Raw genomic sequence first — 12,645 nt, forward strand, 5'->3', positions numbered from 1 at the left:
AAATGTGCATGCCTGAGGGAGCAGCAACTCGCAACTGGCAGCCACCGTTTTTAACATCTCTGCTGGTGAACAGAGTCCGCAGGAACCTTAGTGGCCAAAGAAGGAACTCGCCAAATGTCCAAATGGATTGGACGAGCCTGGACTGTTACTGGAACTTTGAAAGTGCACTAAAGCAGGTGGACGAGGGAGACTTGTCCTTGGCACATTTTGCGAAGAAAACTTAACCGAGTAGGACTCGGTTAAAGAAGCGTGTCAGCCAGCAGAAGAGACTGCCATCAGTCAGCTTCCTGGGTGACATCTCCATTTCTGCTACCATCTGTACCACTTGTCCATTGGTAGCCAGGTGATATGGAAACAATGTTATGTGGTTGATTGTATTCAACATGAAAAGCAGTTGCGTTTCAGGTGAAACAAATGCTCTGTTATTAGCAGAAACCAACACTTGCTGTACGTTGAAAGTGGCAATCTAGTATACCCTCTAGCCACTTGGAGAAGGCATCCACTATGACTAAAAAACTGACTTTTCACTGGCCCAGTAATATCAACGTGGATGATTGTTTATAGTTTATGTGGACATTCCAGCATTGCAACTGCTACCAAAGGCACCTATGCATCCGACACGTTTCACACGATTGCACCTTGGCCACTACATCTATGTCCGATCCAGGCCACCACAAGTGACAACAAGTGCAGTGTTTTATCGTAATCATTTCTGGACAGTTACAGCGAAGGAGAGTTGCAAGTTCTTCTCTAGACTTCACTGGGATCACAACCCGTCTTGCGCACAGCAGGCAACCATGATGCGTTCAAAGTTCCTGCACACTACTTTTGTAGTGTTGAAAGTCTCCACATTGAAATGACGCAGTAGATGCTATTTTCAGACACTTGCAAACTTGGGACAGTGTCCTATCTTCCACTGTCAGCTCTGCTCTCTTCTCGGCACGAAATGTAGGGTTACGCAGAACATCAAAATGTCACCTGGTGTCACTGAGTCATTAGAATCTGCAGCAAGTGGAACTCGGTAGAGCGCATCTACATCATGATGTCTCCCTCCTGCCACAGCATCTCCCACTCGTAGTCGCTAAATACCCTCCACCAACCAAGCAGGCATGATGACAGAACTTGCCAAATTTGCTTCCTAGGGCGCATCACCCCGAGAAGTGGTTTGTTGTAAGTTAATATGAGCATGTGCCGATTGACGAGCTGGGTATTTTGCCACATACGTTTGAACCTGTGGTGAGCGAAGACAAAGTTATGACAAAACCGAGCGAAGACACATGGTCAGTAAAGAATAGGATGACGACCCAGAGTGGCAATGGGGTCTATCGCAATTGGGCCCTGCATGTAGCATGGTCCAATGAGCAGTCGCCTGCTGGTGCTTGGAAGGTGGGCTCTGATTAAGCCACGTGTTTTGGAGTGTGTGCCCAAAAAGGCGTAGTGGCAAGACAAGCACGGGGAAGAACACAGACAAAAAGAAGTGGGGCAGTGGCCACTACTCGAGGTTCGAGGCAGCTGAAATTTCTGGAGACTTCAACAGCCCTGAGCCAGCAGCCAAGGCAGCCAACCAGACACTGCTGAACAGAAGTGAGGGCCGAGGCCGCCTGGCAGACAGTGGATACCAGAAATCAGCAGCCGAGATCCAGGACAACTGTGCGAATCCCATGCCTGGGCGTGCACAACCAGGGACAACTACTAGGCAGCCGCCCGAACCATGGCCATAGCATGAATCATCACTGCCCGCATCTCCACTACTGATGCCACCCAAGCCCTTTCTGCTCTTACTAAAGACAATCGGCGCCAGGGACAGCGGTCACATCACGTCTTGTAGCCCTAGTCTTTGTGAAACGACCGTACTGTGAGTAAGTTAAACCTTTTCAGTTGTCACACACAGCCTGTGCTAGTTGACTGCAGTGCAGTGGTTCACTTAGGGACGTGTGGAACTCTTTAAAGCTTGCCTGGTAGCCGCAAGCTCTCACTTCGTGGAAACACCCTGTATACAGAAATGCCTGTAACCTCAAAGCCTTTAGTGATGATGTTCGAAGACGCCACACGCCTGCTGCCTTCTGGTAGCCTCTGGAGCAGCTTTTTGCCACAGAGTAGCTGCATCAATCACAAAAATTATTGCACTGCACGTGAAATGGAACTGTTTCGTTGCCACATATTCTGCCTCCCGAATTTCGGACCGCCAAATTAGGGGGCGCAGCCTTTACACAGGTGTGGCCCTTGCTCTGGTAAATATGATATGTTGCTTCAATGGCATTGGGCAATCAGACGTCAAATTCCAAGTGCAACATACCTCAGTCCTACCTCTCAAAACAAAAGTAGACTTGGTATTAAGACTAGCAAGTAATCCGCGGTGAGAATCCAACTTCTGACAGGTACTTGGGAAACTACTTGAGAAGGGACCATTGCTTCAGGGTGGATGAGAGAAGAGCTAGATGAAGTGGAATACTTTCTTTGTATACCCTGGGAAACTGACGTCTCTCCCTCTCATTCCGCTCGCACTCAATAAAAGGTGAGGACTGACTTATTTTTCGCACCATGTGCATAACGAGGGTTTTCTATCCAACAAATGATAAGAAAGTATTGTAAATGCGTGTGACGATGTACTTGGAGTTAAGTGCGACACAGTGTCTGAACAAATGGACGGCGACGACGACATGGCAAGGAAAGCGTAGGGAGCGCATCAGTGCCATTTCATACCAAGATAACAAAAAAAAGCAGGCACGAGGGCACGTGGAAGAGTTTGGATGGAGACGGGCAGCGTGGCAGATGTCGAGGAGACCGAGAAGATGGTGCCCAGGGCACGGGAGCAGTGGCCAGTCGAGTTCCTCACCCAAGGCCGCTGCAGGCTCCCACCTGCAATCGACACCACGTCCAACTTCTTCCTGCCGTCGGTGTGCGTCGAAAGGGCGTCCAACCCAGGCGGCCCAGCGTCTCCAGCACCGTGCCCGCGCTCCTGGTGACAAACACTGCAAAGGCCTCCGGCAGTGGCCAGTCTCCACCATACCCATCTTCACAGTAGCATTGATCATCCCCACCTGATAAGTACTACACCATCGTCGACTCTCTATGTTTGTTCCGCATGACCTGGTGAACTCGCTACTTTCGTAAATGTGCTGGCAGTTTCTTAGTTTCTCTTTCTAAATTTTCCACATGACTTGACAGCATGTTGTGTACTTGCTTGCTCACCTCGACAAGTAATTTTTTTTTTGCATCCACTCAGGATAACATGCTCGTTCGTTTTTTCACAAGTCCCGTTTCTCCTGATGACAAATACACCATCACAGTTTTTTAAACTTTGTCCCGATCCAAGTAGCATTGTGACAATGTGAGCGATTCTCTGTGTACACAGAATGACCTGCTCATGCCTGTTATCACAATTGTTACGTGCTGGACATAGAAGTGGTAGCATAGTGTGCAGCTTATTAATGATTTCTCTGTCATAGTCGGACTGACACTTCTCTCTAATTAGACTGTCGCCAGGAGAAGTCCTCGCAAATTTTGGTACAGCACTTAACATTTATCTTGCTTTTCAGTGTGGCTTTAGCGAGTCATGGCATCAGCTCTCATGTTACCTATAATACCAGAGTGGCCTAACACTCAGCAAAAGGTAATCCAAAGCCATTATTCAAATGCTCTGCAGACCAGGGTTCAGAGCATGCTTAGGACACGGCTCTGGTATCTTCTGTTAGAAGAAAGCACTCTAACTGCAGTAAGAGAACTTGTGTAAATGATGGCTTTCTTTGTGTGTTTTTCATAGATTTTGTTTGCTACCAGTGTAATGAAAAATGCTTCTGCTGTCAAAATCCTTGTGCGCCTATTTCCTCTTCACTCAGTGGAAAACTAAGGCCCTAACGTAAAGCATAGCGCAGCATTTTCAGAGATGAATGTACTGTTGTAAAATTCAGTGCATTTGTATTTGAATTATTAACAATAGGAAGTGCTGTGCTATGGCTTCGTTCGGGGCATGACGGTCGTTATCTAGAGATGTCACCCGGCACGGAAAAGAAAACCATTGTCTCCTACTTCAGCATCAAAATGCCAGCCACGGAGCCAGCGCAGCAGGTATCATGTCCCTTGCTTAGAACATAAAATTCACACCAGTGAATACTTGCTTAAGGTGAAACGATTGATTGGCGTGTATCTAAGGAACACTGCTTCATGTCTATCACACACTAGACAGCTGTGTTGAGAAAAAAAAGATCTGCAGGGCTGGCACGTCGGTGCCGTCAGTGCACGTCGGTCCCTTCGGAGCAGTAGGAGCAGTGTCCTGGCAGCTACCATGCGTCTCGCAACAATGGTGCGATGTGGAGTGCCACCAGGGCGTTGCAAATGCCGCACAGTGACGGTGCACGAGATGAGACCGCCGGCGTTTGTCGGCACCCAGTGGAAAGATCACGAGATAGAGACAGCGCGAACGTTTACTGTTCGAGACCAGGGCGTACACACAGCTGCTCATCAGGAATGCTAATGCAGCATGCATGCAACGATCATGCGAGCAGGGGAAGGCAGAACGCTGCCCTTTCTCGCCAGTTGAGCACCGACGGTGTGCATTAGGTCGTTTTCGCAGATAAACGCACTCCGCATCTCCGAAGACCCTTCTCGGCCTTCGGCCCAGGCGCCGTCGATAGGTGATATCCAAAACATAGTGGCTATGACATCTTTCCGGCTCTGGATTCATGCCTCAGTGACAGTTCCCTCCAAATGACGGAGACCGATCTCGAATGCTTCGCTTCTGCTGACGGAATGTGGCCGGTAGCAATTGCGGGAGCAGGAAACACATCGTGATCGCCATGTTTTAGACATTATCGATTGCTTCCAGCACATGTAGATTGCAAAAATATAGCCTTCGAGATCGGCTTCTGTTATTCCAAGGAAACGGTCGCTTGGCACTGCGTCCGGGCACCTCCTATAGCAGCACAGCATAACGGCGGTGACGACGTCAATAGCATGAATGTGCCCTAGGTGTATACTAGCATTCGACACTGCGAGGACATCATCCAGTGCAACTCACCTGTCGGAGTCACGTCTCGTCTGCGCACGGTCCTCTGGGGAGGCGTCCTCAGTGTCGCTGCTGCTGTTGTCGTAAGTGCTGCTCCGACTGAGTCCCTTCCGAAAGGACATGACGCACCAACCACTGCACGAGAGACAGAGGGCGAATGAACGCGAGTAGCTCACATTGCAGAGACAAAAAAGGCCACCAATTCATCTCACTCACAAGGTTTTTGAATGATCTAATTGGCAATCGACACTCAAAGTGACTACGGTGCAGAAACAAACAACATACAACAGCGATACACACAGGTGACACAGCATTGCAGTACAATTTCTAATGTGAAAAATAATGTAGCACAGGTCTCTAGTATCAACTACACACCCCCAGCTTCTGAACCTTAAATTTGGCAAATATACTGACGGACATGGCAAAGGAAGGGGGCCGAGGGGAGAGCGATGCAGGCATCTTTCTTTGTGTGCCCACTGCAACACTGCATTTTTAAGACCAGAGTGACTTTTGCTGCGACTCTGCTTTTGCCAATTTCGCCTGCTTCACGAAGTTATCTGAATAAGCTTGCTCAAAACAAGCAGCCCTCTGTTTAGCACCTTATACTGCTACAAAAGGCCAGCGCAGGTACAATAGCAATTTTTTTCTTGTATGCATATTTTTCTTTTCCGATCTTGCTTACCTAATTCTTTAACGCTCTTAAAACATTTTTGCAAGCAGAATCTACATTCTGTAGAGCTTGACAAAACATTCGCAAGATCGTAGAACCCCAATTGCGTAAGCATTACAAAAAATTCTGGTGAGTTGGCAGGCATCTTATTGAAGATATCTCAAACGATACATAAGTGGGCTCTTTAATATATATTTGATGACCTGAGAGTAGTCATTCATACGAAAAAAAGGAGTCCTTGACCTGCAGCCAAGAACCGAGGCACTCTGCCATATTTTTCTCTCTAAAACTGTGACTTGAAAAGATGTATCCACTACTTGCTTCCTAGAAAAAAGATTTAAAAAATGTGTTTGCCTGTTATTCCACCTTTGTCTGTTTCTACACTGTAAGTCTCTTTCACTCACAAAAAGTTTTTCCTCTATTCCTTTATAATAGCAAAGAGGGAAATCTCTCAGCACCAGTCAGTGGGCTATTTTTGAACTTCCTTCTTACCTGCTAGCTGGTGAAATTTAGCATTCGTAAAAATCCTGTAAACACAACAAGGAAGAAAGAATGGCCTGCATTGTACTTTAAATGCCTGCCCTGTGCGCGCACCTTTTGTAGGATACATGCGCACTTTATTAACGGTCATATAGCTTTACACGCAGCATATAAGCAACGGAAACCACGGAACAGCAGGTGCCGACACGTGAAACACGGTTTTAGATCACAGCAATCTTTTCAGCAACATTGCTGTTGTTGATTTCACATGCTGCAGGATCTTGCCTGAACAGATTTCTCGAAGCTAGTACCCCGGCGGTTTATGGAGTATCGCACTATGGCAGGAGGGCTGCAAAGGTACAGTTGCATTCAATACGAGCTGCAACATGTTGCTGTGGTCGAAAGGGCTTCAAGATTTCACGGCGGCACTGATATATGTTTAATTGGTTTAGTACAAGTAATTGGAACAATGTTTAGTTTTCAATTTTTCTCTTATGTGCCCGCCACCATGCAGTCTCGGGGCCCTTTGACTACGGGCGCAGTGTTGCTGGTCATATTGAACGCAACTGTACTGTCACAATTTCTTTCTTCCACACATATTTTTTTTTTTGTCAAACTTGCGTCAATCAATCTTTTCGAAGCTTTCACACCTTCGCAAGCTGTTTTCGTAAAACCTCACACGACATTCGCCATTTCATAGAACAAGCCCAAATTCGTAAACATGACTGAAAATTTGCGGGAGCTGGCAAGTACGTTTTTACCATTAAAACATACACAATTGGCACCAGCACCTGTGACACATATTAGCTTTGTGCCTTCGTCTGTTCTGTGCTGAGGCCTAAGCGAAGAAATTCCCACTTTTCAGCTCTTTCTGCTGAGAGTATCAAGTATTTCACTTCGCTACAGCCATAGACAACCAAGTTTCATCACCATTCATTAACGCCTTCAGCCTGTTCTATGTTCACAGCAAGATGCAGTCATCTCCCAGTGATCTCCAGTTACTACTGTACTGTGCCAGCTGATTCCATCTTATCCGTACAGATTTCCTAACCTCATCTCCACACTTTCTGTACGGATAAGCTCTATAGATTGCATTAGATGGCCTTCCCAGCTCTATTTCTTCCACTTGAAGGCCAAATGCAACAATATTCCCGGACCACGTAAAAAGCTTAGTTTCAGATAGTGCAGATATATACTGTCCTCAGTAGAAAATTCAACATCTGAAATACAATTCAATGCACCATAAGAAGCTGGATGTTTTCGATACCAAAATTTATAAAATCTCTCGGCGCCTCCACAGCAAGTCCCCCGAGATTAGGTGGTGCCCACGGCATGCTGAAAATCCCAAAGGCCATTGCCTGGGATCTGAACCTCGTCCGCTAGCAACCAGGCATACGTGTTGTCTGCTTATGTGCTGCTTAAATGTTGCTAACAAGGAAAGGAGACAATTACTCGCCCTGCAGCGAGCCAAGATTGTTTCGATAGTACATACACCCAAAGTTCTCTTGTAGCAAAGTTGAATGCGATATAAGAGCAAAAAGTTATATCCAATAATTATACCGATGTTCGTTAATCATTTACAAACAATTGGGCCACAGTGAAATTTCACTGCAGTTTCATCTCAACTAGAATACCATCATCATTATGATCAGCCTAATACCACTGCGGATCAAGCACCTCTCCCAGCGGTCTCAAAACTGGAGCCATGGAGCAGTGGCAAGTTGAGCAGAAAACAAAAAAGTATACTTGTACTCTGCTTCCTTCAGCCTGCCTGAATTCTGGAGAAAAAGAACAACCTTGCACCACATTTCCCATCCTTTCAGACACCAAGCGCCCTCATCTCGACAGATCAATTTCAGGGATGTCACACATTCTGTGTGTGACGATTGGTGACGCAGTTGACAAGCACATGCACTGTTCCAGTGAGATGTGATCAGCATAATGCAAAAGTGCAAGCACCATTGAAAGCGATGGACAAAAAACGTGGGTCCAAGAAAAGCAGCTTATCAGATAGCAGATTAGCAGATAGCAAGAAGATTATCAGATGCACATCAGCGATAAAGCAGGTAACTGGGCTGGTCGGCACCTGGACCATGACATAAATCCCAAATTGCAATAGAACTGGGGAACAGTGCTCACGACGAATGCTGACTGAATCTTCACTAGACCGATGAAATGTTTAGCAAGCGCTGAAATGACAAAACACAAGAAAGTACAAAAAGCAGAAACACGCACGAGTGCCCAAGGTTTTGAGTGTTAGGTTGGGTGTTATTAAATCAATTTTTTCAAGTGCTAGTCATCATACCTTCTTGTATATGTGTCTGTCTCTAACACTCATCCGTGAGAGAAAATATGCAGCACCATTTAGTCCAATCAGCCACATTGCACGATAACAGTCCCGATTTTAGTAAATGTTGCATAAATTGCCACTTGTCCTTGTTCACGTATCTTTGACAACAACCAAGATTCACTCATCTCTGTTTACATATAGAACGTGAGTGCACGGAAAAAACAGGAGACCACTACACTTATTTCAAGCCCGAGAAATGCAAACCATGCATGCTTTTGAGACCGCCATAATCCTAACGCAGCCAGACACCCGAGCAAAGTGATCACCCAAAATATGTAACCTTCCGATTACACGAAGCCTACAAGTAATCAAACCACGAAAAGAGTGAGGAAAAATACTTGTCTATTTTTTAAAATTCAAATGTATAACCAATAAGGAAAAAGGAATTGAAAATGGACAATATAGATATGCATAAATATGGAGATGGATGGATATGGAGACAGCTGGGGCCAAGCCCACTTCCTTTGCTGTACACGTGTAATGCTCTACCAATTGACATACCCCAACAGCCGAAATGATGCCCATGTTCCTCATTGTTTGTGTATGTGTACTAGACCTAGCTCCCGGACCCGGTTGTTCTGTAATCTCATACCTCCTCATTGAATATTTTTTTTTTGTGCTTCTTTGTAATGCATTATCACTGACATTTCCTATAAATTGTGTGCCGGTCAAACATTTCAGCTGGCGCATGTTCTGTGTAGTCACAGAGTTCTGATCCAGTTTGCGCATTTTGTCATGAACTCTCTAGCGATTGCCAAAAGCACATCGCAGAGATGACCTGCCAGCGGGAAAATTGAAATCCACCCACACAAAATGTTCACCACTCCCAAAAAGAAGGAACATCTGTAACTTGCTTCCATTGGCTCGATCATCTAGCAAGAAATACAGCCAGCCAACGGTGAAAATAGTACATTTTGCACATGCAAATGGATTGCATCGGAAGTTTACACGCCCACACAAACAAAACGTCCAAAGGAAACGTTAAAGCAGGAAGAGGGCGATAAAGAAAAGCTTCCACTTCCAAGATGCCCTTTGTTGAACCTGTGCCAATGTTGGCAGAAAGACAAGAAGTGCATCGCCAGGAAAGCAGCAGCAACGTGGAAGGCCAATGACACAATCGTTGCACCCTTCCTCTTCGTACGTACAAACAGACGTTGCAAAACACCCACAGGGCTAGCTTAACACTGCCTGCCTATGAGCTTCGGAGAAAACTGAGTCGTTAAGTATGGCCAACGCAACTGCTGCACCACTGGAACTCAGAGAAGCCCTAAAACATTCTATTGGTGCATGGCATACAACATTCTTCTATAACTCCACCTGCATTTCTATTCATGAAATATAGGCTGGTTATTAGAGAGAAAACAAAGGCCGACCTTCCAGTTTCAAGCTATTGTGCTGCTCACACCGATTACGGCACTGGCATCAGTGCGATGTCACAGATCCATTTGGAGCGTTTCTATGCAGGAAAAAATTCCCAAGTATCCAAGAGTTTCATAGTTGAGTTTTACTTGGAATGCAACCTACCCAAAACACACGTCCATGTATTTTCACGAAGCGCATCTCTCACAGACCGTCGCCAACCATGTTATATATATATTTCTTTAGAGTGTGTTTTTCGGGCATCCCGTTCCGAGTCTACGGGAAGAGGCCGCGAGAGAGGGCGGAGAGGACTGCCCAGGGTCGAGGGGCATCTGGAGACGGTCGCCTTTGTGAGCGGCGCAAGCGGCTGTTCTTCGGCGGCGGCTTCGTTGTCCCCTTCGACGGAGTCGGGGCTTGGCCGCGGTGTAAGATTACAAGAGTGGAGCAGGCAGAGCGCACGGTGAAGAAAGTTGTGCGCCCTGTTTCCACTGTTCGGTTGCTTCCGCTGGTCGGGATCGCGGAGACGGCCGGCCCATAAATCGACTGTGCGCATGCTGTCTTCGGTGGCGCCGAGAGAAAAAACGCCTGTAAATAACCGCTGGGCACAGCACTTCTTGTCACCAGCGCCTTCCCGCCGCCAGCTCGTTAGCAGTTCGGTGGGAAGGGGGACAGTCGGTCGGAAGCAGGCAGTGAAGAAGGTTGTGTGAGTCTTTGCGGCGTGCGGGGCCGAATTCCTGACGGCGAGGCGCGCGTTTCATCGCACCGGGCCCGCCGCCTTCGAGCCATCGCCGCAACGACTGCCACACGAGCCGTCCCCGTTCTTCGCTGCGCTACGATATGGTCTGTCCGCCGGCTTGTCCTCTTCTTCTTCTTTGTTAACTCTCAATGACTCGCGTGCCTCTAAACTCCTTTGTTTACTGTTGTTGTAACCCTGCCTGATTGTGTGTTCTGGTCGTGTTTCCAATTGTGTGTGCTTCTCGCCAATTCTGTTCGTACCTAGTTTGAGTTCTTTGTTACCTTATTGTCCGTGATCAGTTTTGTGTATGATTAAATGCTTGTTATTCCCCTTCAACGAGTTGCTTCGTGATTGCCGACGCACCGATACACGGGCGTCTTGCTCGGGCTGACCAACCCTGAATAAATAAATGTTGTACAAGGACCTCTCGCTTGTAGGCCGGGGCGAAGCGTAAAGCGGACCCCCTGTGCTCCGTCGGCTTGCGCCTGGCAGCCGGGATCGGCGAGCGAAGTGTAAGGTTTTTGTGACAGCATCTCTGTAGCACGTAAGGCACTGCTAAATTCGACGAAATATTCACAGGAAGGACTGAGGCTTGAAGTGGGGCAAACAAAGTTGGGTTAATTGTCTAAAGCGAATGACCTTTCACGGGTGCTCATTTGTTGTAAGACTTCAATGCGCGGTTGCCTGACATGGTCGCATGACGTAAAAATGCATCAAGTTCTATGGCATCCATGAAATCCAAGCTGAGGACCACTGCATTGCATTTAAGAGCAAATATCAACAAGAAGAAGATAAAGACCATGCAACGAGTGATGAATTGATTAATCATAGGCACAATATTAAGAGAAAGGAAGAAAGTAGCGTGGATTAGATAATCGAATGGAGGTACGCAATATGCTAGTTGACATTAGGAGGTAAAACGAACTTGTACAGGGCAGTGCAGCTTTCATTAAAATAATGATTTTTTTTTACTTCTTTAATTTATTAAAAAAGAATTGAAAGATGACCGCATACGACACCCCATGCCAATGGCAGTAATGAAATGCAAGAACTGTGCGTCATGAGATACTGAAAAAGCAGAAGATAATACTGCAGCACTATACCCTGCTTTAAAGGGATGCAAATGCAATGGGACTGTCCAAGTAATAAATTGCTTTGCCTAAATAAAAAGCACAAACTTGTGGTCTGAAGAAAGGCATGCATACTGAACAACTAGAAACTACTGAGCAGAGCTCCATGCGTTTACTCAAGAGCTAGTGCCTCTCTGCAACAACTGCGCCTCGGTAGCATTTGGAACAATCTCTGCTTGTAGATTGTTAATCAGTATTGTTATCCCTTATATTTTAATTGAAACAAATGTTCAACAACTTTGCCATAGTGAATTCTTAAAATGAATACGAACTGAATGGCAAAGACTATTCAACTCGTATTCAAAACTTCAAATACGTATTCGCACATCCCCAGTAGTGATACAACTGCCAAAGGGACACTAATGAGTGACACTAATTAGTAAAACCGTGCATCTGTTTAAACTGGACAAGTACTCTTCCAAAAGTCTCCCTCTACGTACTTGGCAGGAAAAGGTAGGCTTCTAGAAAAATAATGGACGCCAAACTTCACACCTTAAAATTCAGGGCCTAACCTGTGTGACAGTACATTACCGAGATGTCGCAATTTTCGAAGTACATTTTCTCAAAGTTCAGTCCCTTCTGCACAGAAAGATTGCTCAGAACTGCTGTTGTCAAGCCTTTGGCACCACCAGAATGCAATTAAATCCTTATTAGTTAATAAAATCGACTCAGATCGACGGAACATTAAGGCCAACACTACAGCACCTGTCACTTTTGCATACGTTATGGCTTAGTCCTTAGTCACCGTAAGAGTGACCATTTCAGTATGCAATAAGTTTAATAATCAAGCCTAACACATGGCTTGTTAAGTCCCTCTAATGCAGTGTCGGCTAGATTCAAGGGGACATGCTTTCCCATACTCGGTGAGCCAAGGAATGCCTGAAAGTTCAGGCCTACCAGTGAGTACGAAGGAGA

At 46.2% G+C, this 12,645-nt stretch overlaps 1 protein-coding gene across 1 annotated transcript in view; it reads right to left on the reverse strand.

Annotated features, from left to right (window-relative positions):
• The window catches only part of LOC135898784 (BTB/POZ domain-containing protein 10-like), a 242,535-nt gene that overhangs the window by 220,764 nt on the left and 9,126 nt on the right, over nucleotides 1-12,645 (reverse strand). Inside the window, exon 2 of the mRNA XM_065427951.1 lies at nucleotides 5,018-5,140. Within this exon, the coding sequence (XP_065284023.1) occupies nucleotides 5,018-5,127 (110 nt within the window). The 5' untranslated portion in view covers nucleotides 5,128-5,140. The remainder of the gene's footprint in view (nucleotides 1-5,017; nucleotides 5,141-12,645) is intronic.

The sequence above is a fragment of the Dermacentor albipictus genome, chromosome 10 (genome assembly GCF_038994185.2).
Source record: "Dermacentor albipictus isolate Rhodes 1998 colony chromosome 10, USDA_Dalb.pri_finalv2, whole genome shotgun sequence".
NCBI lineage: Eukaryota > Metazoa > Arthropoda > Arachnida > Ixodida > Ixodidae > Dermacentor > Dermacentor albipictus.